This window comes from Anser anser (assembly GCF_964211835.1).
Source record: "Anser anser genome assembly, chromosome: 10".
Lineage (NCBI taxonomy): Eukaryota > Metazoa > Chordata > Aves > Anseriformes > Anatidae > Anser > Anser anser.
The window spans coordinates 11205318-11231891 of record NC_139730.1 but is presented as its reverse complement, the minus strand read 5'-3'; the positions used below and the strand labels follow the sequence as shown (position 1 = coordinate 11231891).

General features: G+C 48.5%; 1 protein-coding gene across 1 annotated transcript in view; it reads left to right on the top strand.

Annotated features, from left to right (window-relative positions):
• The window catches only part of ALPK3 (alpha kinase 3), a 34210-nt gene that overhangs the window by 2113 nt on the left and 5523 nt on the right, over positions 1–26574 (top strand). The window contains 4 exon segments of the mRNA XM_083849630.1: positions 11169–11290; positions 18307–18424; positions 19683–20709; positions 23809–25813. Coding sequence (XP_083705756.1) covers positions 11169–11290; positions 18307–18424; positions 19683–20709; positions 23809–25813 — 3272 coding nt within the window.

The window sequence follows — 26574 nt, the reverse complement described above, 5'->3', positions numbered from 1 at the left end:
TTGACTCTGCTGCTCAAGCACAGCAATACTGCTCTGTGACCGCAAAGCTCCTAGCCCTGAACGCCTTGATCTTGCCATGCTAGCACTGTGTGTTGCCTGCACCCGTTTCTATTTGTAGGAGCCTTATGCTTTTGCAGAAGTGACACTGTACTGCAAAGATTAAATTGGCAGTGGATTCATTTTCCACAAATTGTTCAATTCCTTTTTCAACCCATTCAAGTACTTGGTCATCGAAGCCTATGGCAAGGTAATTTCATTTTGCCATTTAACTTCAGTGGCTGCCCCTTCTGTTGTAAGAAGCAGTGAATAGATATTTGCTAAATAGCAAAACTGACCTTTCCCTGTATTTGTGACATCTTCCAGTTTCCGCTAATGAACAGGGGAGGAGTAATATAGAAGTCTTGCTCCCTGCACAGCCTAGAGTATGTCTGCAAGTGCAGAAGATTTGAGCGAGGCTGTGTGGAAACTTGCTGTGAAACTGCATCGCTGTCTATGATGCAGGGCAAGGGTTTGAATGAAGTGGGGCTTTTTGTCCTGTAATTAAATAATGTATCATAACAATTCTGGAAAGCGAGTGAGTGGGAATGATGTAGCGAGGAGGCTTTCAGAAAGCAATTATGAATTTAATTAAATCCAGGAACATCTGGAGAGCTTGCCTGGGAGAACTTGAAAAGCAAGATGAGTGATGTGCAGAACAGCAGATAACATTCAGCAGTTTTCTTTAATGCAGAATGTATTTGAATTTGGTGGGTTTGAAGCTGACAAGCATGGGACAAGTGATACAGACACAGAATTGCAGTGGGAGGCTGTTTTGGTGGTTGGAAAGCAGAAATGGATACAATGATCCAAAGAAAGTATGTGGGTTTTTTCAGGCTTCTCTATTGCTGTCTCTGTATGTATTTGTGGAGTGTTTAGCTGAAATACTTGCCTGTTCTCATCACCAATTCCCAATGGAAATTACTAGAGAGACTAGTAACGTGACAGAGGTACCTGCAGATGAGGAAATCTTCGTGAAAATAAACTGAGGTTAGGAACCCGTACTTTGGGACAACACATGAAAAAGTTTCACCAGCATACTTGCATTAATGAGCCATGTAGAGAATAGTCTGGATGGTCTTAGTTGGCCTCCCTAAGCCCATAGTAGGAAAGTGATGTGTAAATTGAAGAATTCCTGTTTGGAAACTGGTATGTGCTTTTTCCATTTTTTAACTTAGAGAAATCATTGGGGTGATGGTATAGAATTCAGAAGAACAGAGGTGTTGAAAATGACTGACTGTATATTCATGGACTGTCCTGAGTTGGAAGAGACCCACAAGGATCGTGGAGTCTAACTCCTGGCTCCACACAGGACCATGCAAAAATCAGACCACGTGTCTGAGTGTTGTCCAAATGCTTCTTGAACCCCAGCACACTCAATGCCTTGACCAGTGCCCGACCACCCTCTCTGTGAAGAACCTCTTGCTGACACCCAGCCTGACCGTCCCCTGTCCCAGCTCCATGCTGTCCCCTCGGGTCCTGTCGCTGTCCCCAGAGAGCAGAGCTCAGCGCCTGCCCCTCCGCTCCCCTCGTGAGGGAGCTGCAGGCCGCCACGAGGCCTCCCTTTAGCCTCCTCTTCTCTGGGCTGAACAAAGCAAGTGACTTCAGCTGCTCCTCATACATCTCGCCCTCCAGACCCTTCACCATCTTTGTTGCGCTCTTTTGGGCACTCTCTAATAGGCTTATGTCCTTCTTATTTTGTGGCACCTCAAACTGCACACAGCTCTCAAGGTGAGGCCGCACCAGTGCAGAGCAGGAAAATCACTGCCCTTGACCGACCAGCAATGCTGTGCCTCATGCACCCCATGATAAAGAATATCATCCCTTTATTAAAGAGAGTATCCAGGATATTTACCTTTTGTGCAGTTGAGAACTGGTCTTTAAGAGGAGTCTTTCCCTTTGAACAGACAGTTCAGAGACCATAAATTACTGGCTCTCCTCTGTCTTTTAATTTATCTGATAACGGACAATGAGGAGCAGCAGGAATGGTGACTTACCTTGCCCTTGCAGTCACCAAGTGGTTTTGTTTTTGTCGTTTTTTAAACTCTTATGTCTTAAAGCACTGGGCTATAATTACTTTACAAAGTGAGAGGAAAAGATGCCAGTCCTGTCCAGGATCTGCCTTAGCTGCATTCATGGGCCATAACTTCAAGAAGTCTCTGTTAGTGTCCTTTTTGTAAGAACTAGCTGACTTTGGAAGACATCTAGTGCGGAGAGATACTCTTTTTTTTTTTTGTAAAAACTTATGACAAAGGCTTCATTTGAGTGCTAGGCCAACCCTTCTCTTGGAAACGATCAGTACCTCTCATCTAGCGCAGATGTCTGCTACTAGGTCTTGTTAAAGCATTGCCTCCTTGCTTAAATATCTTCCTGCTGTCATAGCTTCGTCATATGCAGATATTTATAGAGTATAGTGACATTCCCTCTGATCTTTTCTTGGACAGCCGTTTCTGGCTGTGGTGGCAGATGAGTTTAAGAGAGTGCCTTGCCATCATTTTTCTATGCACCTGGCTTTTCTGGCTAAGAACGGTTCCCTATCTTCTATCTCTTGCTTTGCACATAATAACAAATTAAGGTGAAAAGAGCTGTTAGTATAATAAAGTGAGCTGAAAATGCAGGGCTGCTTAGCTCCTGAAAAGCATGGCTAGCTTTCTTAGTTCAGAGGAATTCCCTCTTCAGCAGCTGGGCATCTGTAACTTCTTGTGAGACCTCGCTCTTGGCAATGATCTGTATAAATTCCTGACAGGAAACCAACTGTGGCTTCGGGGAGAATTTGGTGCATCTCTTGTCTAATGGAAGTATCCCAGATTTTGAAGGAAGCTCATCCAATACTTGCTCAAAAGACAAAAATGAAGGCATCAATGGGCTGATCTCCAGTCTGTAGGCTCCTGAGAGTAGAGATGTCACTTTCCTATAGGTATGACTGTATGTGCGGTCATGCCTGGTTTGAGTGGGCTCCTTGACAGCTGTATGCTATGAATAATAATCCCAAGCTGTGTTTTCTTCAGTCCTTTCTAAGGTGTCCTGTCCTCATCTGCTAGAAAGTTAGGTAAAGCTGGTTGTGTAGACTGATAAGGCGATAACCTAAGCTGAAAGATCACTGTTTGTTCAGCTCCACATCTTGTCCTTCAAAAGCACTGCTCAAATTTAAAATATATCACAGGTATGAACTTCGCTATTCTCCAGGAACCTCGTAAATGGAGACGTTTTCCAGACCTGCAATCCCCTTTCATTGCGCAGAGGAGGGGGGTTGCGTTGTCTCCTCCAAAACAGAGGCAGATTCCGGGAGCAGAAATTAAAATCTGCTCCATCCTCGCCCTGTCTCAGCTAGGGAAGGAAGGGCTTGGATGAATGAGGCTGTTTTTTCACAGTCTGTCTCTCATGTCTTATAGCATCAGCTGGTCTGAGAAGGGGGAGATAGAAGAGCTTTTTGTCCTTTCTTGTTTCTTGATGTCTTTCTTCTAGCTACTAGTTAATTTGGATAATAAAGGCAGTGATACTTTGGAGTTTAACACTCAGAAGATGCTGTGTATTTTCAGTGGTTGATACAGGCACATGTAACTCAATTTATTGTTTTCCACCTTCCCTGTTAATGAAATCTAGCTCTGAATTGTAACATTCCAGTCCATGTTCATTTGTCTCGGAGCAAATTACTTGCAGAAAAATACCATATTTCTCCAGCTCTCACATCGATTTGTTCTGTGACCTTGACAAGTAAAGACTCAATACATCCATTTTCCAGTCTGTAAAATAACAACGTGTCTTGTACAACTCCACAGCACTCACAGCTAGTTTATCACAAGATAGCTGATAATTACTGCCACGGTGTATGAAACACAAACACACTTTTTCCGTGTGTGCATGAAGTGCTTGATAAGAAGCGGGACACGTGGCAGGAAAGAAGCCTTAAGCATAACCACAGGTACATGAAAGCTTCATTGTCGTCTTTCAAAAATCAAAAATGCTTGGCTACTGACAGCTGAGAAAATGCTCAGAGTGGCTTGTGTTTGTCTCAAGTAGTATTAACCTTGGAGGCAGAGAAGTTCATGTGAAATCTTATCCTTAGGAGACTGCATGTGCAAAACATGCCCAGTAATATCACGGGTCAGAGGGGCGGTGGGAGGGAGCATCTGCACGGGACGGTCAGGGCAGTCCCTCTGTCCTGGGGGTGTTCTGCCCCGTTCTCCGTGGGTTCTTCTGCAGAGTTTTCTGCAATGCTATTTCCTTCAAAACGTAACTCGGAGGTCTTGGGCTTGCTGTCATTGATGCATTTCTCTGTTCCAGTGCTGCACTGGACAGCTAGTGCAGCTCAGTCTTTGTGCTGTGGAAGAGCACTGAAATGTATGAGTGACTGTTGCAGCTCGAGCAGATCGAGTCCATGTCCATGTGTGGATGGAGCTACTGCAAGGCATATTGCAGCATCTCATGAGCTCCTGTTGACTTCCATATGAGGACCTGAGCTGGAAGGCGAATGCTTTCTTCACCCCCAGATAAAGAAATAGAGAAATGGGGATTTTGTGCAGTGAGTGCATGAGAGGGATTGGAAAAGATACTGGATTTAAAGTCTGTTTTTAAAGGAATTAACCTGTCCTTCCTAGTGGGGTGATGTACCAGAGTAGGGCATCAATTTGAGCAATATTTTTAGTGATTAGGAAGTGAGTGGTGTTGATGGTTCTACCTCCTGCCCTTGCAGCAAGACTGAAATTCGGCAAGTGCATGAAAAATGGGGGAGACCGTCTTCATTTCTGAAGGAAATTACAAGCAGGTGAAGGGCTAAAACCTATAAAAGGATGATAAACGTCCAAAGAAGTTTGGAAGCATCTGATGAAAGGAAATTTAAGAAGAGCTGAGGCTGAGCAGCGGGTTGTAATTCTCATGGGCTGGTGCAACAGCGGTTGATAACCAAACCTGTACTTTCGGGGCTAGCTTTTACCAAGCTGTCCCTTACCTCATAGATGAGATGCCTGCAGACTTTCCTCCCACCAGTGTTGGACATGCATGGAGCAGACCTCTCCAACCTAAGCATCCAGAACCCCCTTTCTCCAGTGGAGAGAAACCAGTGCCTTTAGACCTTGATTCATCTGCTTTAGACTCAGGATAAGCTAAGCTGCTGCCTTCATCCTACATCCCTCAAGCTTGCTCAGAGGAGACACATCCGCTGTAGATGCTGCATTTAATTAGCAGAATCCTGCGCTGTGTACACTAACAAGTCTCTGGAGAGCTGAGGATACGGATAGCCCAATCCCAAGGCGTATCAAGCTAGGCGTGCTGGGGCATCTGTCGTGCCTTGCACAGGAGTCCCGCATTTCCAAGTTAATAGGTTTGGTTTAGACTCTTATGTAGTTATGCTGGTGCAGCTCTGTGTGGGTATGCTGTAAACTTAATTAAAATGAAGTGAAACGCCAGCTGCCTGCAGGCAGGGCTGTTGTAGCTGGAGCTTTTAGAATTTGATCTTACTCTCTCTGGGCTTAAATCTCCAGTCTGTTAAAAAAGAAAAAAGAAAAATTTGCTTAGTTCCTTAGCGTACTGAGGTTAAACTTTAGTCAATGCCTGTGCTCTTAATGGTGGTGTCTTTCTTTTTTTTTGATAGCATCAAGGCTCCTCAAGAGACCATCAGTCCAATATTTAGCATAATGTTTCAGGACATGCAGTGAATAAAGCCTGGGCTGTGTGCTGTACGCTGGGAATTAAAAGTGCTGACTGTGTTCACTGCTTGATCACGTACGTGAGCAGAAGGGGGTTGTGTCACAGGCACCCTTCGTTCTGACTCTTGCCTTTTGAATGATTCGCTTTACGTTGGAGACAAGGCACCTCCCCGTTGGTCTTATGCAAGAAAGCATGATTGAAACACTGCTTCTGCTTATGATAGCACTCTCCAGCAAGCATTTTAGGATCTCCTGGCTCCTCAAGCAATGCCTGTGTCCTTTATATTTCTGGAGGTCAAAATGAGATGGTTTCCCTTTTAGTGGGTATGCAAAACACTTTTGGGTTCCTTTACTGTTGGAAAGCGGCTCAAAGAGGAATTGGAGCTCTCCTAAAGCGTTGGGCTGGGTAGGAGTGGTGAAGGCAAAGCGATGTGCTGGTCAGTAAGGCAGGTACTGCCAGGGCATGCCTTGTAGTGCTGGAAAGGGCTTGGAGCTCAACGGGATGCCCCAGGTGCTGGAGCTCAACTGCAAAAGCCAAAGGCTGAAGTTCCTTGGACTTCTCCCATGGACCAACCCACCGCATGCAAGGTGGATCAGGCAGCTGATCATCGACCTGTTCTGGTTAGTGTTTGATGCTTTTTCCAGCCAGATGGCTCCTGATCCACTCATCCTCTGGTGGCAGGAACAGCCGTGCTGGCACTGGGAAGGATCAGGATCATGTGGCTGGGGGTGGAGAGGGTGAAGCTGCTGCTGAAAGGGCAAGTGCCACCCGTGTTTGTTGGGTTAGAGTCGCTCCTGAGTGGCTGCCTAAAACTTCTTCTGTCTGATCTGTCCTTGCTCCCCTGATCTGAGCAAAAGGCTTCAGTGAGCTCTTCAGAAGGCTGTTCTTCTAGTAAATGTCTCTATGCATGCAATTAAAGTGCAGGGCCTTTAAGCTGAACTACTTTTTTAGTTGTTATTTGCATGGAAGTACTTCAACCACAGGTGGAAGTGCTGCAGGGTTGGCAGTAGCAGTTCTCAGAGGCCCTCTGTAGTCATTTTTAGGACAAGACTGAGTTCTGCTGGCTTCCGTGCAACTGGGAGTTGTGCAGAGCCCAGATGTGGTAATTTGGGTAGGAGACCTGGAAGTGTTCACCTTTCTTAGCTCTTTATGCTGTCCATCATCATAAAGCCCAGCAGTTTGGTTGCTCAGTACTGCTCCAGTGTCCCAGGCTGATAAGGTCTGATCCATCTGCATGTACCAGTGTGGGAATGTGATGCCTTACAGCCCACAGGGCATGTCCCCACTCCAGTCACCTCTGAGGCCATATGGCGAGGTTGTAGTAGACATAACGATCATATATCTCAGTGTGATTAAGTCAGTGAGCTTGCATGCTGCAGACTAGCTGGTACCTAGCTTTAGACTTCTGATTCTTATGTAGATGGACTCAGGGCACAGTCTGATGAACCACTCCTGGCTGCTGTGGGTCTGTGCTGAGTTTATTTCCTACAGCCCGCAAGGGCTGCTGCTGCCACAAAATGACAGTGTGGGTATTTGGCTGCGGATGTGAGCCCCTGAAGACACTCCTCTGGGAGAGCTGGTGGCTGTTGGTAAGTAACTCACCTGGGTGCCTCTTGTGTAGGGTTTGGTGTTGGATTTTGTTCCCTGAAATGGCTGATTTTATACAATCTTCCTGCAAAGAAGACAAAACCTGTAGATTCCTGAAAAGTCTGTATTTTATTTTAATGTTTTGTTTTTAATTTTATTTTTTTGTTGTTTTTTTTTTTTGGCCAGCCATTAGTGACTTGGCTGACAAACCAGAAAGCAGTGTATAGTGACCGGAGCATTTTCAGCTTCTCCAAAACTCTGGTACCTCTGTCCGTGGAAGCACGGAGGCGACCAGCTCAGGCCACCTGCTTGCGGGTAGGCAAGCGGATTTGCAGCAGGCTGTACTCTTGAGGGCCATTTAACTGAATATCTCCTGGGTGGAGCTGCCTGCTTCGAGCACAACGCTGCAGATGGTGCATGGAAGGCTCAGGTGCTGCTTCTTGGAAACCTACTTGTATAAATGTCCTTACACTTATTCTCTGCAGTTAATGAATGTTTCATTTTTACAGCCTTTGATTTCAATTTACAATGTGGCTTGCTCGTCCTGGCAGTCAGCCTGAGTAAGGCAGCTGTACCTTCTTTTAATAGGAACTATGACCTGTGCAAAACAACTCACATTAATACGTCTCTGTAACAGTTTATTTCAGCTCCTTTCCATGCTTTTTTGTCTAATGGTTTTTATGCTGTTTTTTGCTTAGCTTATCAAGCAGCAGATTCTCTCTCTCCAGTTTAGGAAGGTAAAACTACATTGCATTAAACTTCTCTGACCAAACACTTTGCTGGATCTGGCTGCACACGATTAATCTGTAATGCTTTAGTACTAATTAAAGAGAGCCCTGGAGTGGTCTAACAGTTTTATCCTGCATGAATGCATCCCTAATACTTGCCTGAACTGCAGACAGCAAAGTGAATGTTCATTGTAATTCCTGCGGTAAGGTGCAAGAAATATTCATATTCGCTAGCCAAAGGATGGGTGTACAGTTTGTTCAGCTACTTCTTGATATTAAAGCGAGACTTCCATACAGAGACCTTAAAAATTAGATGTTCCTGCCCTGACGCTTTCAAAGAAGGAATTTTCTTCTTTCCCCATCACCCTCTGCCTTATCATGAGGATCCTCTTTCATTTGGACTCTGCCATGAAATGCACTTGTACAGTGGAACTTTAGCAAAAGAGCACATTTGGAAGTCAGTGGGCATTCCTGGTTTGCTGCAGAAGCAGGTAGAGGATTGACTGTGGATGGAAAGGCCTCTCCAGAACACCCCTGTAGCTGTGGGATTGTTAACCAAAAGGTCAGGAAAAGAAAACTGGTGAAGAAGAAAACACTTCTCAGATCTTGTTTTCCTGCAGGCTACTTTTGTATGGAAATCCCTCTTTAATGTAAAAAGGCTACTGAATTGCTGGTGTCCTATTCCTAGTCTACAGGGCTTTTTCTGCAGCAAAGGTGCCGCTTCAGGAAGGCTCAGAGGAAGAGTGGCTGCTGCCTTGTATCAGATTTCTTGAATGCTCTGAATTACTGGTTTAGAAAGCAATTTGAATTGGACAAGTCTCGTTGCAGCTGGAATGAGTCAGCTGAGAGCCCCACAGTGCTGCAGTCTCTAAAATCCGCCTGTGACTAATACAATGGTTTCTTTGAAAGATTAAAGAGACTTTCCAGGGCTCTCTGCCAAGTGAGCATTGGGCAAGTCTCGTCTGATTCATCTGCTGTGCCTGTGGAGTCCCCAGCTTCTGGTGATGCTGCTTTCCTAGAGCATTCAGTAGCCTTTGCTGTATTTCTCCTGACTCTGGGATTTGCACTGAAAGGACCAGGCTTACTCGCAGTGCTGCAGTGGCGTGCTACTGGGATTAAACTTGGTCCTGAGTGTGTCACTATGTGTGTGCACATCACCTTTTATTTTCTAAGATGCTGATCCTGTTGCTCTCTTGCTGGTGTATGAAATGGTCATTGATGCTTGGGACATTTTAACTTCATTATGTGGATCTAAAAAGGCATTTACTGGTCTAGGGATAGGAATCCTTAATGAAAAGGCCATCAAACCCCAACAGTAACTGCCTTGGCACTGGATTTTCTGCCTTGCTCTTTGGAAATGGGAGTTATTTTTCTCCTGGGTTTGGGGTATGGAAAGGTTTCTCTGCTTTGGCATCCACAGCCCTTTTGTGGCCACGTGGTTGGGTAGAGAGTTGCTTGCCAGGACCAGTCTTTGGGGACCATTGATTTCTGCAGAAAGGAGTCCAAGCTGTGGCATCGGCTTTTTACCCTCTGTCCCACAAGTGTGTTTGGATATAGCCAATGCTCATAACCCTTGCTCAATAGATGAGTCAAGTTTGCAACAGCCCTAGCTGCTGCCCCCTTCCCTTCCCCTCGCCCAACACAAAGTGCCTGGGAGCTGGGTGAGGCTCACGCGGCACACCAGCTGTTTGCTGCTCAGGGATTCATCTCCCTGCATCTCTCATAAACTGATGCTGGTGGGAAGCCAGAGTGAAAATCGCAGCACTGCAACCTCCAGGTAAGTTTTCTGGGTGGATGAAACAAGCAGTTGCTGTGGCTGGAGCTCTCCTGGCACCTCCAGCCGTGCGTGCAACTCATTCCATGCTGCAGTGCCTGTCAGCGCACCTGCCCTTGCCGGGTTCATGCTAAGTGTGGATTTTGTTTTCTCCTGAAGCAGACTGCTTCCCCAGCAGGTAGAGCATGAGTAGCAACAGTGCCAGCATCCTGCCTGCGAGCTGGGGGCTGCTTGTGAGGCTGGGGTCTTCCTCATGGAGCCCTCACTACGTGCTGAGAGCCCTTCTGCTCGTGGTGGAGCTGTGTCAGGAATGATCTGGGGGTTTGTTCCACCTCTTGCATGTCTTTAGAAGCTGATCATTTGTTTAAGGAATGTGTCTTCCACTGCTGAAAATGATGTAAGTAGAGCTGCTGGGTACCAGTTACATTACAATACTTGCTGTTTCTCCTAAGGTCCTGGTGCTTGAGAACTTGGGGTCCTCTCTTACAGTGTAAACGTGTAGTGTGTTAATTGCAGAGGAGAAAATGAAAGAAGTTCTTCCCTTCCAAGAGAGCCAGAGTACTATCCAAATGAAGATCCAAGTCGGAATTAAATTCTTTCCCTTTTTTTTAAGGAAGACCAAATCTGGAGCCTCTCTTGGTGACGCTCCAACAGGGTTGGCTGTAGGAATACATTGATTTAGTGCCACCCCCGAATAGTATTTAAATGACTGGAGAATCTATGGTTCATTTTCATGAGCTTCACAGATGGTACTGGCTATTTGGGTGGTTCTGGCTACTTGCTTGTCCCAGCCTGAACTTTGGGGGCAGTGCATGGACTCATGGAGTACGTAGCATGAGTGCCTACCCGCAGCAGCAGGTGTCAGCTTTGGATATAATTCCTGAGCTCAGAAGGGTGCGAGCCAGGTTCAAGTGCCACATGTTCAGGAGCCACGTTCAGTTCACACTTGGCCTGAAACTGCCATATAAAATCTTCACAAATGAAATAAAATCCCAGTATAGAGCACAACGCTTGAAACGCTGATAGTGCAGTATCAGGACTGCGAAGCTAACTTTGTTAGTGTCTTAGTTTGAGCCTGCTGGCTGATCAAAGAAATGCTCAAGTATAATCCAGAACTAAAATGATTCTTGACATTCATTACCCTGATAGCTTCATATACAAAGGGGTTGTCTCCCAAATGACACTTTAAATTGACAGAATCATCTTAGCAGTGAAAAAACAGTCAAATACCATGCCTCTTGACTTGTAAAAAGCCTACTGTAGGGATGATGGGAGGGAAGGAGGGCATTGATAGCAAGAACACAGCACAGACATATTTCTGAGATGAGATAGGTAGGGGACCCTTTGATTTCTTTCCAGTACTTTGATCTCTAAGAAATGCTTCTTGAATCTTCCAGGAGCACCTTCTGCGCAATCATTTCTCAGCTGACGGAGGAAACCCAGCCACTATTTGAAACCACTATCAAATCCCGTTCTGTGTCCGAGGACTCTGATGCTAGATTCACGTGCATAGTGACAGGTAACAGCGTCTTCAGTGAATAACCTGGTCCTGCCTCACTTGCTGGACTTGCGCTAGTTAAACTCTAGAGCAAGTGATAACAAGGCAGCACATAACAAGCACAATGTTGTCAGGCTGCCAAGTAAAGATTCAGCAATTGCATGGTGATTGCAGATGATTTCAGCTTTAATTTAAGGGGGGAAGGTGGGGAAACACTTGAGCTTATAAAGAAGCAAAGGCATAACGTAACATCTTAAGCAGAGCAGATTAAAGACCAGAAAATGTAATATGATGATTACTTCTTGGGCCAGTGACGTTTTATCGTCCTAATCTCTGCTTCTTTCCTAATCCTGGACTCCATAATTTAGAAATGTGCAGTTCTAAAGACTAAATCTGTTATACTGGAGCCACCTTCAGCTCTGGTTGCTGGCTGTAAATTTGCATTGGTGACAAATGTGTATATCTGTCAATGTCTGAAATAAAGACCAATTTCTACCCAGTGAGCTTAAATCTAACCCTGAGCAGGAACGGTTTAGGCCAATAAGAGGGGAAAAGGGGGAGACTGAAAAAAGAGGGTATTATGGTGATGGGGCATGGCAACGCACTGGTATAAAGGCACGCAACTCCTTTGATGGTGAGCTTTTGTCTTTTAAATATAGGGATGCTAAAACCTTTTCTTTTTTTTCATAGTATTTATCTGTTTATGACACTGATCCTTCCTGGTATTGCATATGTTATTTATTCAGACAGGTTACTCAGGGAGAGAACAAGCTTGCAAGTTCTGGAAGGAGGAGGTTATCTCCAGTGAGCCTCTTAGTCACAAGTACCACAACTTGCTTAAGATTTAGGGGATCTAGTTTGCCATTATAACGATGCTGTAAATAAGCTGTATACAAAGAAGAGCATACTGAAGCACTTCTCTGAAAGACGCCTGCTTTGAATTCTTGGCTCTTCTCATATGATACACTTGTTTTACAGGTCTGACTTTCTGAACTTGCAAGGCTACAACTGGTACATTTACTTCATTAATGCTTAACTTTAATAGACCACTTCCTGCTTCTGTGGTAAAACTGGGCTGCTAGGGATGCCTCCAAGCCATGCCCTTCAGTGCTTCATTACAAGAGCTTTCCGACTGAAGTTATTTAAAAGGAGAAACTTTACATATTGTGCAGTGGCATGTAACTCACCATTTTGCAAGCCAAGAGTATCACAGGTCAAAAGCTGAGTGATGTTTGGATGCGTTATGAAATCCTGAGTAATAGCAGACACAGTTCTCTCCTCATCCTTGCCTGAAAGTGGGGAGGTGTGCGAACCCAGGGCATGCCTGCTTCCTGTAGAGACATGCAATAGCACTGCTTTACCTTTCAGGATTTCTTGTCCCTTTTTAAAATGCCTAGTCCTGGCTTAAGTCTCCACCAGCTGCATTTTGGGGAGGACAGTTGCCTCTAACAAGCCTTGTTTCTTCTGAAGTCCAGATGATACTTTCAGCTCCATGTGGGCCCTGCTAAGGTGAGAGGTGCATGTGTGCAGCTGAGCTCTAGTTCAGTTGTAGTTATACTGGAAGTTGGCTGTCAGGGTAGGAAGTGCACTGCGCATTTGAGGACAACAGTCTGGGTGTGATTTTAGGAGAGGGGAGAGGTACTTCAGTCAGCCTTCTAAAGGCCACGTCCATATCCTCTCCAGCTATTCCAGGAGAGATGCTGGAGAAACTCTTCACTGTGCAGGAAACATGCTGCCAAGGAATAACAGCATCTGCTTGTACCAAACGGAAGTACATCTACAGACAGACATGGTCTTTCTCCTGTCTATAGCCCTTCCTGTGGTCTGCCCTTGCTGTCTGTAGGCAGGAGGCTGCCTTCCTGCTTTGGCTGACCTGCTGGTGCTGTGTAGCACAACCTGACGTGTTACACCAAGTTGAAAACTTGACCCGATACTTGTCTCACTTCCTAATAAAGTGAAGGAAAGCATCAAATGAACACCTTCAGCATGTAACCTATTGCAGTATTTTTACACCTAGTAAATTAGACTGGGGAGCATCTTTATGCATTTAAATGAAGAGACGCCCTTCCCCAGTTAGGAATTTTCACAGAATAGCCCTTAAGCAGCTTGGACCACCTGTTCCACTTCGAACGTCTTGCATGTGGGCTGCTCATCTTGGGATCTCTTTGGGACAGAGGGGCATGAGGTGGAAATCAAACTCCCGTTGTAAAGTCTAATCAGGAGTTCAGGTATCTCCCCTGCTATGATGTTTACATTCAGCTGGGAGATACTACAGGGAGAAAGGAAGTGGCGATTGCATCCCTGGCCAGTGACCAGTGTGGAAACAGCTCAGTCCCACTGCTGTGGCTGGAGTCCAGGGACACTTTGGTTCATAGCCCTACAGGAGGCAAAGGGCAGACTGTCAGCTGCTCCTGTTGTGACTCTCAAGCCCCATACACAGATACGTGACCTACAATAACATCTTCATATTTTTTTGCTGCTTCTTGACTGATAACAAGTTCCAGGGCAGTCCCACATCTGTGAATACCAGAGACTCGCTGGTCACGTCCTAGGAAGGCAGTGTTTGAAGAATCAGCCTCCAAATTTGCTGGGAGCTGCAAGCAAGAAAATAAGTCTGGGGCAGACTTCCTGATGCTCTTGGGTGGTCATACAACCCCTCCTTTCCTCCAGCACTGTTCTGCCTACTACCAGAGTGCCTAATAAGTCTGACTTGATTGTTTTGGGTCAAATCGTGCATCAGTTATGACATATTCTCATTTTTTTAGACAAAATGAGTTCAGCCTTTATTCTCTGAGAATAAAGGGAACAGCAACGCTTCCTTTTCTTGCGTGGTTTCTTACAGAGCAGAGCGCGCCCTACTTCTCTGCACCAAGTGGTTTCCTTGGTGGGTCTGGCTGGACTTCAAGACCTCAGGGGCCTCATCCTGCAGATCCTTTCCTATCAGTAGCCATTGGGCTCTTCTCTTTAGAGAGTGCCCTTTACTGAACGTAGTGCTACAAGGATTTTACAACTTTTCAGTTATACTCAGTATAGGGAAGGGCGATGCATGCTGATGAAGTGTAGGGGCTCGGATGAGGGGGCCTGGGTCTGTAACCGCTTGTTAGGGAGTGAGGCAGTGACTGCCTCCAGCCAAGGCCGTTACGTCAGTACTAGGGAGTGCCAGCTTACACTTGCAGCGCCATTTCAGCCCTCCTTAAGCAGGTTCTACCCCTCTGACCTTGCTGCCCAAATCAATGGCTCGGGAGCTCATTCCCGGGACTCGTTCCGTGGGTCAGTGCTTGTGCTGAACAAGTGCCCGGCCTGGTAACTCACCCGCACTCTGCAGATGCTGGATCAACGCTGCCATCTGCGCTGTGGCGCTTGTGCAGGGTGGCCCATCCCCGGAGGGGATGGAAACAAAGCAAAGTGCCCAGAATCGGTGCGGTTTCATCACAGAGCTATGGGGAGGAAAGGGCCCTGCCTGCAGCTGGGGGAAGGGGGCTGGAGGTGGAGCGAGCGGGCAGTGCAGTGGATGGGGGACGGAATGAGCATCAAGGATTTCAGCTTGTTGCATCTGTGGGAGCCCTCCTAGGGAAACTTCTGTCTCATGAGAGGAAAGTGCTTGGATCAAGGATGTGTGGAGAGACACGGGGGCTGTGAAGAGGAGTGGACGGGTGGGTCTGAGGAAGGGGTAGGTGATGAGCAGAGGTGGAAGATGCAATGCCTGGGTTTGGGACAGCCAGCAAGAGAGAAGAATGGGGAGCAAGTGGCACTCACAGGCCGGGGGCATGGAGAGGTACTTCTTTTGGCGAGCGTCTGTCCCCCTGTCAGCATTACTGGAAGTCTCCTAGCCTTGGGTAGGGGTGGTGGGGATCTTTAAATTCATGAAGCCAGAAAGGGCCAGGTCTTAGTGTGACTTTTCCTCTCCAAACTGCCTGAAGTCCTCAAATAGCTTGTGTAGAGCAGAAACAGAAAACCAAGATTATGTGCAATTGTTTCCGAACTCTTTTCACCTTCCCAAGTTTCAGAAGCTTAACTTCCCCCTCCTCTGCCCTGTAAAATAATAATAAAAAATTGCTTTAAACATACTCTCTGAGTGATTTTGGATGGCTGATTCAAGAGCTGTTTTGGATAAGGTCACAAAAGCTTTGAAGGCTTCCCAGACTTTAACAGCTTCAGGAAAAAGAGCGTTTGATCTAAACTTGGCAATTTCTCCATGAAAAATCCCTGCTTAGAAGGTCTTCCAGGCCGTGCAGTGCAGTGCCTGGCTGTCACGCTGGAGCAATGCCGCCGGAAGACACACTTCCCAAAAGCTTTTGCTGGGCCTGAAGACACCCGGGGAACGCGGCGGGAGCCTGCCCTCCTCCCCAGGAATGTGTGGCACCTTTCTGTCTGTAAATGCGGGCGCTCGCTGGTGAACGCAGCAGACCAGCTGCTGGCAAATCCCTCTGAGCACCAGCTGCATGGGGGCTGCGAGAGGGACAGGCTTGGGGAGGGAGAGTGCCTGGTTTGTGAATGGCTGCTCTGTCTTGAAAGGGGCCGTTTGCAGCCGCCGCCGCGCTGTGGATGGATGCTGTAGCTGCCGGCATGACCAGTGGTGCAAAGCACCTACCGGGGGCAAAGCCTACCCTAAATTTATTAGCTTGTCTGACAGAAGATGGATGCCTGTGCCTGCAATGCCAGCAGCAGCTCCCCTCCCCAGGCAGGATTAGGCTCCCTGGCGTGCCCATCTCACCATCCCCTGCTTGACTCCTGTTACAGCCCCTGGGGAGGGACGGCTGGCAGTCACAGGCAGGCAGCTGGGCTCTGCTGTTCCCAAACGCTCGACTGGGCTGTGTGTGGGGTTGGGAAGCCTTTCAGCCTGCGGGTTTCCAACCAGTGCTTGCCTGTAGCTCCATTTTGCTGCCAGCTGGGGTGTTCAGTGGGGGCTGGTCCCTCGCTTTGCGGGCTGGCACGGTGGTAGCTCCTGGTGGGGAGCAGGTAGCCTTGTGTATGCAAGTGCAATGAGCCAGAGAGAGTTCAGGCTTAACAGAAGGAAAAGCCTTTCATCGAGGCACGGTGCAGCTATAGAAATTATAGTTCTTTCCGGCAGATGTCAGCTGGGAATGGGAATCAGATGCAGAGGCCACGGGGGGACATCACAGGACTTCTTGGAAATGATACGTTTGCAGTTCCCAGAATGAAGTGCTGTGGTGGCTGTTCACACAATATTAGGAAAATCTACCTGCCAGCTAGCTGTGCTAATAGCCGGGGGGGGGCCCTGAAAGTCTTGTGTGCAAGACAGCCCTTGGCAAGGGTAGGATTGCCCCGGATGAAGTGTGAACTGTGTATGAAAACTATTTTGTTCCTTGTCCCTGGAACAGAAAGGAAAGAAACCACCATGGGCTCGTTCGGTCCACAGCCCTGCTGCCAAGTGTAGTCAGTAGCTAATATTTATGGAAAATATAAGCAGCAGGGTCAATCCGTGGTGATTCCTTTGCTAGGATACTCTTGTGGCTTCCTGCGGTTAGCAGTTTAGGGTTCGTTCACTTCAACCACATGTATGTGAGGGTCAAGGGGAGAGCTTTGCATGAAGGGCTTCGGGGAGAAAGTCATGACTTGGCTCCCTGCAGAAGAGGAGGGAGCACTAATGAACACTAACCAAACGAAAACCAGAGCTGCTGATGGCAGCAGTGGAGGGTGAATGAGGCAGCGAAGGGTGTGAGAGATCTAAGAGCAGTGAGGGTGGAAAGGGATGCCAGAGGCAGTGCAGGTTGAGAGACCTCAGTGAGGAAAGGAAGAGAACAGAGTAAAATCTGGGCTGTGGGAATGACTGGGTCACAGGGGTGGCTGTCGTTCTCATCTGATAGCAGGGCAGGAAAGGAAAACTCCTCCGAGAGTACTTCCCCAGCCTTGTTCTGGTCGGAGCAGGATAAGTCCTAGGAAAGGCCAGAAGATGGTGGAGAGCCCTAATGAGTGAGGGGATGGGAACAGGGAGTGTGTTGGAAAGCGGATGGTGAGGAAAACAAATGATAAATGGGGAGGAGATTTGGTACATCCTGGTTTAGCTCTGTCTGGTCGAAGGCATTTTGAGTCAGCCAACACCAGAGCCAATGCATGCTGATGAGTCTTTGCTCCCACTTTTTGCTCCTGCTATGGGACCTTCTTTATGGGAACAGACGTAAGCTGGGCTCAGGCATTGCTGCAGGTTCACGGCTCTTCTGGCTGGTGCAAACAGGAGGCTTCTCACCCTGGAGATTAAAAGGGGCCTGGCCAGCCCTGAAATCTGTGGGCTAGCCATTGGGAAGCGTCCAGGAATGAATGGTGGCCGCTTGCTCAAGCAGTTTTCCCCTGAAAAATGCGCTGCTCCTGTTCCGAGCTAGCGCTGCGGTGGGTGGGAGGCGCTGGCTGTGGCCAGCTCTGGTCTGTGTGCTCACCCCGGCTGATCCACCACCGCCGAGTGCGGTGGGGAAGGTGGCCGAGCGCCCAGCTCGCTGGCCAGCCAGTCACACACGTCATGATGTCATTCTACGGAAAAGGCAGGTGACATCTGTTGTCAAGTGACATTTGTAGGACACCAAGCTGGCTGTGATGCAATCAAGGTTGCTTCTGTTCAATGGAAACTTTTGGATCAGTTTACAGGCTGTGACACTTAGCAAAATGTTGAGGGCTTCATGGAGGGGCGAATGCCTGTTTTCTAACCTTAGCCTTAATCTCATCAAAACATGCCTCTTCACCTAAAAGCGACAGTGCGCTCACCTTCTGCTCCCAGCCAGTGTTACAGGAGATGGCCATGTGATTCGCTCTCCTCTGTTCAGGAATGAAGTGTTGGGATTTTTTTCTCAAAAATAGACCTATTCCTAGGAGTGATAAAGGACTTGGATAAGCCCATCTGTTTTCCACTCACAATACTTTTTCTGCTGTGTGATTTAAAGAATGCGATGAGCCCAGAATAACACATATCCTGTTCTGCCAGAGCGTTTTGTTTTGCTGATGATTCCTCGTCCCCGCAAGAGCAGACTTGCTGTGCGGCTGGTTGCAGTGTTCCTCACGCTGATGTCCATCTGTCTCCTCCGCAGGGTACCCGCAGCCAGAGGTGACATGGTACAAGGATGATGAAGAGATGGACCGCTACTGTGGCTTACCTAAGTATGAGATTTTCCGCCATGGAAATCGCCACACCCTGCAGCTGTACAAGTGAGTAAGGAAGCTGGAGAGTAGTTGGATTTGCTGGTGGGAGCATGTTTTCGTGACTTGGAGAAGCTGGCTGTCAGCAGTGATCCCCCCAGTGCCAGTGCTCCCCATTGCAGTGTTCCCAGCCAACCCTTCCCAGTCAGCTCTTCACTCTGATGACTCCCAGATCACATCAGGATGAGTCCATTACTGCATCCAGGGACAGCAGCCATGCTGGAAGCAAGAGGAAGGTCGGGAGAAATTCCCCTCCCTGGAGCCTTCCAGTGCTGTAACAGTGCGTGCTGTTGCTGCAAGAGACGGGAGCAGAGTGTTAGGACTAACCCCAGGTGAGCGAAGGGAAAGCACTGGCTACATCCAGGATGATGATGATGGTTCAGGGATCAGGCAGAATAAGGACAGAAGCAGTTCATACAAGTGTCCTGAGCAAAGATAAAAGAGGGAAAAGGGCTGTAGCCCTGCCCCAGGAGGGCCTTTCCTAGCTTCCACTGAGAGGACAGGGAAAGGAAGGGCTGCTTTGGCACTGCACTGAAGGAGTCGAGGGCCTCCTTTATTCAGCCCAGGCTACCAGCTTCCTTTAACTTTAGGCAAGGACTGTGTTTCTGGAGAGCCAGGGGCATCATGTCCTCAGCAAGCAGAGACCTGTTGCAGCTTGAGTCCTGGATTTGGGATGTCAGACAGAGACCTGTATTGCTGATAGTCCTGCGATCCTTGTGATTCCAGCGTGGGCTTTTCTGCCGCTCCAGGTTTCCATGTGGCTCAGTTCTTCCAGGAGCGGGGAGCTCCGTGGGCCAGGAGTTCCAGGGGGTGAAGGCAGAGGTGTGCGTGTACTTGCGCCTGCAAAGTTAGGTGAGAAGGCTCTGGTAAGGCAGCAGGATAGAGGAAGAGCAGGAATGTAAGAAGCAAAGTTAGTCTGTGAAAAGCTGAGAGGAGAAGATCTTGTGGAAGAATGTGGCTGAGAACAGTCAGGAAGCATGGTGCTGGCCGTTCCTCCTTCATCTCAGCCCTCTGTTACCAGAGTTAAAGCCCAAAGGGAACTGGGCACTGGTTTACATCCGGGTTGCTTATCTGTTAGTGCTGAGAGCAGGCAGAGCCCAGGGACAGAGGCCAGCCCCAGGCCTCCAGACCTACCGCAGGCACCTTGGGCCAACATCTGCATCTTCTGGCCCCTCTGTGGCAAGAAGTGGGAGAGGGCATGTGTGTGTATGCAGCTGTAGTGCTTGGGGAGGACGGGCAGGTCTCATGCAGAGCTTTTGGTTTCCAGGTGCCGAGAGGAAGATGCAGGCATTTACCAGGCCTCAGCTAGAAATAACAAAGGCATCGTGTCCTGCTCAGGCGTGCTGGAAGTGGGAACCATGACGGAGTTCAAAATCCATCAGAAGTGGTTTGCCAAAATTAAGAGAAAAGCTGAAGAAAAACTGCGAGAGATAGAACAGAGCAAGAAACGAGGGAAAGAGAATGTGGAGGTGGAGAATGTGCAGGGAATGAGCCCCGATCGGCTCCAGAGAAAGCGGAGGCTGGCCAGGGATCTGAATCTCCGGTCGGGAGCCTCTCTATGGGAGAAAGAGGATGCAGCAAAAGTGCATGTCGGTGATTCTCAGTCCAGATTCCACGAGGCTGAGTTGAAGGAACAGTCAGTAAACACGATGACTGGCTTACCAAACAAACTGGTAGCACCTTTGAAAGCAGAGGTGACCACCAATGGAGATGCCTGTTTGGAAAGTGCAGAAGAGAATGGGAATGGCTTTCTTGCGTACATCTACGAGACAGTGGAAGACCTAGTGGCTAAGCCAATGGCCAAAGACTCCGCAGCTAAAAAGAAGAAGAAAGTGGAGGATGCTCCAGCAGCAAAGCAGGAAGTTTCAAAGCGAGAGGAAAGTGGGAGAGACAGGACAAAACCCTCAGCAAATCCAAGGTTTGCCCCTCCCGTCCCCTTACGCAGGAATGCACATCTGAGGGTGGCAAATGATCAAGAAGTGGAAAATATTCCAAAGATCAAAGAGTCTGGGAAAGCTGTGAATCAGGATGCTAAAATTAATGGTGATGTGCACTTCTCTTTGAAAGAGATGTATTTTGATAATCAAGTGAAAGCAGCAGCAGAGAAGGAGGAGGCAGGAGCCAAGGAAGAGGCTGCGAGAGAGGCTGCCCTGCAGCCCGCGGGTGTCAGCAGGCAGACAGAGGGTGCTTCACCATCCTCAAAGGTGTCAAAGGCAGGACCTGCACCACCTGAGGGAAGGAAGAGCCAGCACACAGCACAGAAGTCGGAGGGACATAAAGCCGTCGGTCCAGAGGTAACTAGAACAGATCTCAGCCAACGTGGTTGTGGTGCAGCACCAGCCCTGGGAGGCTGTGTGCACCCCAAGGGAGCTGCTGCTGCAGCTTCGCAGGTCTCCTCCAGCAAAAACACCCAGGAAACTGTCTGGGCTTTGTGTGCCCAAGTGGCAGAGCTTCCAGCTGAGCACCCCATCTCCGAATAAATGTCAGACGAGGTGGCGAGGAGAGATGTACGTCAGGCCCTGCGGCTGGACAGCTGGTCGGCGAGCGGCCCGGGGCGTGCTGCGAGCTCTCCGGTTTAATCGGCAGCCTGACCTCATGCAGAATGCTTCCAAATCAGTTAAGCAGGGAGCTGTGAATGGCTATTTTTAGCTGGGGGTGGATGCCTTGTGTGTACGTGAGACTGATGACATCTGTTCAGTTTAGCAATTGAGCCTGAGCTTCAGCCGGCGTTTAATGAGCCCCCCATGCAAATGAGCGCAGCGTGCCAGGTATGCCACGTGAGCTGTGCCGGGCAGGGCATTGAATTTTGTTTACAGTGCAACATGTATACAGTAGATCTGGGCTATTTTTTGGCTCTCCCCTGTTGGAAAAACTCTCTTGCAAGACTCATTGTGGTGGCCATGCAGAGCCAGAGCACCACACCTGCTCCTGACCCTCACTACGTCTTTTAGTCAACTTCTATTTTTGTCACTTAACCACTTAACCTGAAGCATTTTCCATGAAAATATTAGACTGGAGGCTACCAGTTTTTTGTTTGTTTGTTTGTTTTGTGTTCTTTTTTAAATTGGATGAAGCCTCCTGTGGTGAAGGGTTCTCTGAGTCCAATTTGCAGATGCCATCAGGATCTGGCATCTGAGCAAGGGTAGGTGCACACTCTCAGTACAGACCAAGGCTATCGGGCGATGCACTCCGGGTGTAGCACGTCTCCCTCAGTAGGTAACGCAATACGTCTGGATGTGGGGACGTCCATGGTATGGAAAGTGGGACTGCTGTCTGCTCCAGTAAAAAAAAAATCCTTTCTTCCTCTTCTAGATTTCTTTAACCATAGATAGGAGCACTTTTTATTCTCAGAAATATGCTGCTTTATGCAGTGAATTGAGTGTCTGGGTCCGGGGCTCAAAGCAGTGAAGCCCACTTTAACCCATCAGCATCACACATTGCTGCATTAATTATTGCTGTGTGTGTAAGCCCATGGAAAAGCAATTCTTTTTCTCTCTCTCCTGCATTATTCTGCCCCTTGCTCTTAAGGAGGGTGGAACTTTGTGTATGGCAGCCAGGCTGTCATCCCTCAGCTTTTGACAATACATCAAGGTATTTTCCTCTTCAAAAACCCACTCACAGAGGAAACCTGTAACTTGACAGCTAGTGTGCTTTTTGAGCAGACAAAAAGCTTTTGATTTGAATTTGAATGCTTCAGCTAGTTAGTGTTGCTGGGGGAAGTACTGAGGCTTTTGTGTGACCAAATAAGCCATTTTAAAATCCTTTGTAGCTGACTCCAAGTGTGTTTGAGAATACTTATGCTCTCCAGGACAAAGATTGCTTTTTATTTTATTTTTTAAATCTTTCCCGCAAGCCAGACAGAGCCTTAGCAGTGTTTTCCTGGTCTTGGGACCTATCTAGTCCTTGTGCTCACGACTTCTCTTTGAGCTGGATTTATCTGTAGCAGAAGAACTTTATAAAACATCAGCCACTAGCCAGGTTCTGAACATCCACATGCACAAGGGCAGAGGTAAAACTGGGTTTGAATGAAAATCACCCTTGCAGTAGTTCTTGTATAATTTTGAAAATGGTGTTTTTATCGTATTTCTTTTATATGCCCCTAGTTTAGGTGTTTCACAGTTACTTTAGGAGAGGTGCTTTTCTAAAAAGCCCCCAGCAAGCTCTTCTGAATGAGCTTTAGTTCCTGTGCCCCCAAGCCCCAGCTCCTGTTCAGCCAAAGAGATGCCTCCCTTGGCAGCACTGTGGCACAGAGCTCACTCTGAGCGTCCATCTGTGAACCTTGTTTTCCCCAAGCTTCCTCTGTGTGCCGTGATCCTTCACACTCTTTGCATTTGAACAGACGGACTGGGGCTGTGCAGTGACCATCCCCATCCCTTTCTGTGCCACTGAGGACCAAAAACTGCAGTCCTAAGTATGAAGTGCCACAACCCTCTTTACCCATGGACCTCATTTTGGAGGCTTAAAACTCCTTCAGGAGAAAAACTTGAGCAGCTCTCATCCTCTGCAGGCAGGACATCCTCTGTAGAGATGGGGAGGACAGGCAGGTCTATATATAGGGGATGGGGAAGCTGTTGTATGACTGCCCCATTCCCATGCTTTTGTCCTGAAGCTGCTAGCTGAGCACCAAACAGGTACAGCGTATATTGGTGGTATCGCTACCTCCCCTGAGCCTTATCCTACAGAAACAGGTAGTGTCCCTTGGCTGGAAGAGTTCACCAGATCTCCTCGGGATAAAGCTCAGCCATCGCAGTGGGCAGCTTGCTGAAATGTCTGCTAGTGTGCAGCTGCAGTCGGAAACATTTGAGCTTCCCGAATGTCAAAGAAACAGGATGGTCAAATAGCACAGATAACGTCAGGGTGTACAATTTCGCTATAAATCATTTAGGCAGCCTCATCCAGATACTGTGTGACATGCCAATCGCCCCATCTCAGAGTGGAGATTGCAGATATAGTGTCAGGGGAGTACTGACTCTTAAAAAAGAGCATGAATTTTATACAAGGTCTTAGCAATGGCTGTTGAAAACAGGAAAGCGTTGCTCCTTGGACAAGTGCTGTGTTGAAGGAGCTTATATTTAAAGCCACTGAGTGTTTTCGAGAAGCAGATCTCCTGCCTCTTGGTTGTACTGCTGTGTGTTGAAAGGCAGCAGAGTTGGAGCTGACAATGAAAAACCACTTTGTGCAGTGTGACAGGGTGCTGTGGGACTCACTACCATGGGACGATGGCGAAGCAGCAAGGCCCTGGATGAGTGAGTACCAGCAATACCAGGTTTGCACAGTTAAGATTCAGGATTCAAGCAGAGGCTGGGCAGTGCTGCATGGTACAGATGGACCATAAGCACCACTGAGCAGACCCAGACAGTAAAATAATGTTTCCCTTTTTCTTCTTCGACTAGGTTGCAGGAGCAGTGGGACAGTCTGCTAGTGACCTAAAACATCCAGTGTCTGGCCCAACAGTAGATACCGGTCAGCAAGCCAACAAGTTAGAGGAGCCCAAGAAGGAGACTCCAGTTTGCCAGGAGACCAGGGGGTCTGGAAAAAGGACGAACCCCAGGTTGAGGCCTCGGGAGCCACCAAAGCCACCACCAGCAGACCACACACAGCCCCACAAGGAGCATCCTCCCTCTAGGAAACAGTCAGAAGGACATTCCCATACTCTTGAGGGCAGAGAGGCCCAACAAGGACTGTCAAATCAAGATGTCAAGAGCCAAGGTAATAAAGAGCCATTGCCAAAGAAACTGAGTCCTCCAGAGCCTGGAGAAAATACTCCTCCTGAGCAAAATGCACATCAGGCGATGGTAAAGGATGGGAAGAGCAAAGAGGCAGGCTTAGAGACATCCGGGAGTGAGCCCTGCGCAGAGGCAAGAGGGAGCAGTGTAGCAGAGTCATCCCCTGTGGTGGGAGGGACACGTCTGGGGCTTCGGGAGGCTGAAACACCAGCTCCTGCTTCAGTACAAGTGGCCAAGGAAGAGTCGTCCCCTGTGGTGGGAGGGACACCTCTGGGGCTTCAGGAGGCTGAAACGCCAGCTCCTGCTTCAGTACAAGTGGCCAAGGAAGAGTCGTCCCCTGTGGTGGGAGGGAAAACTCTGGGGCTTCGGGAGGCTGAAACACCAGCTCCTGCTTTAGTACAAGTGGCCAAAGAAGAGCCAGTCCCTACTCTTGCAGCAGGGACATTGGCGGCACAGGAGGCACTGCCTGCAGCTCACAGCAGTCAGGGGAAGGAGTCTGCTGCAGGGGAGGCCCCGTCTGGAGCCCAGCTGCTGCCTCCTGCGAGCAAAGCCATGGAAACCAAAAAGGCAGATGGAGCTGTCCCACGGGAAAAGTTTCCAGCCAGTACTTCAGGGGAGGAGAGTGCCAAACAGGTGCCTGTAGTACCTCAGAGGAAGGAAGGAGCAGAGCAAACAGCTGCAGCTCCAAACCAGGAGCCAGCAGCACCTTCGGGCACTTTTGAAAGAGGCACTGAGGTTCAGCCACAAGCACCACTGGTCCTGCCAAGCCCCGAGAAACCTCAGGAAATGACTTTGGAGGAGAAGATGCAGCACAAAAACCTTGTTTCCTCCTTGAAGAGCTACCTCCTGCTGCTTTTAAAAATGTCAGATAGCAGCAACAGTGACACAAAAGAAGATGCTGAGCCCAGGGATGAGGAGCAGCCCACTGCAGAGGAAGCTGCGCTCCCAGAGATAGGCATTGCAGGCCTGAGCCCCCGCACCTCAAGGAGAGTTTTGGAAAAGGTACAAAACAACCAGCTCTTCCAGACAGCAGAGAATTTGCCTCTGACACCCAGGACAACCAGGCGGATCACAGGCCTGATTCATGAGGAATTTGTTACCAGCAAAGAGATGCTGGCTTGCAGGCCTGTGCCACCAAAGAGACGAACAAAGGTGGCTCCCGAAGCAGAGGGGTCATCCCAGCTCTCTGTGCCATCCATCGTGGTGGGCAGCGTGCCAGCAGCAGGAGCGGGACAGCCTCCTAATAATGCTCCCAACTTGCCTCCAGTGAGCCCTGAGAAAGAGAGCCCTAGTGACCCTTCGGTTGCGCTACCTTGTGCCACACCAGAGGAGCTTGCTTCTGGGGCCCGTCGCAAAATATACCTGCCAAAAACGAAGCAAGCTGGGGAGGAAGAGGAGGCAACCCCGGAGAGCCAAGGGCATGCAAGAAGCCCTACTGTTTCACCGCGGCAATCCAGAAAGAACGCAGCCCTGTTGCAGACACCTGCCCAGGCTCCATCCCCTCCAGCAGAGCAACGCTCGCCAACCCTCATGAGGAAGATGGCCACGTTGGAGGTTCCTAAGCTGTATGATGAACCCACAGGTGACAGCAGCAATGATCCCGAAGTCCCTGAAGATGCTAAGCTGGAAGGGCAGCCAGCAGAATCCAAGAAAGCAAATAACCCGTTTAAAGGTAAGGAAAGAGGTAATCCCCATGAAGCACATTTCCCTGTTGCCTATGAAGGGAGCCTGGCCAACCAAGCTGGTGAGAGCCACCTGGGGCCATGTGAGTTTTGTGCATTTGCAGGGTTTTCAACATTGTCTTTTGTCCGCATGAAAGCCCAAAGTGTGCTCCAAGTATTTGCAAAGTCAGATGTAGCTGGGTAAGATGGGCCAGATGCTCATCTGCCCGAGCACAAGAGATGCACAAGCACATCTGCTGCCACCGTTCCCTGCCGCGGTTAGCACAGAGGAGGCAGAGGAAGGCCAGAGAGAGTAGCGCTGAGACTGGCTGTGTCCACAGCATGGACTTCCCAACCCAAGGGAATGACAGAACTAACTCTCTTGTTCTTGGCCAGCATGCCCTGTTCCTCATGGTGCCTCGTGCTGGTCAGGGCTCCAGTGGGTGTAAGCAGGGTGCACACGCCTTTTCCGCCTCTGTGGTCCATGCTGATGTGTTCCCTGGTGGCAATGACTTAGAAAAGGCTTAATCCTGGTGTTGAGGTGCTTGCAGGAGCCAGCTGATAGCCTCACTGAAATCAGCACTCTTAGAATCATAGAATCACTTAGGTTGGAAAAGACCTCTAAAATCCAGTTCTTGCAAAAGTAAGGGTAACCTTACTGAATACCCACCTTAGTAGATAAATGTTTCCTCCTACATTGCCTAGTGTTCTTCTGCTTTGCCTCTGGCTGAGCCCCACTAGGCATTGCAGTGCTGTGCCGTTGAGAACATTT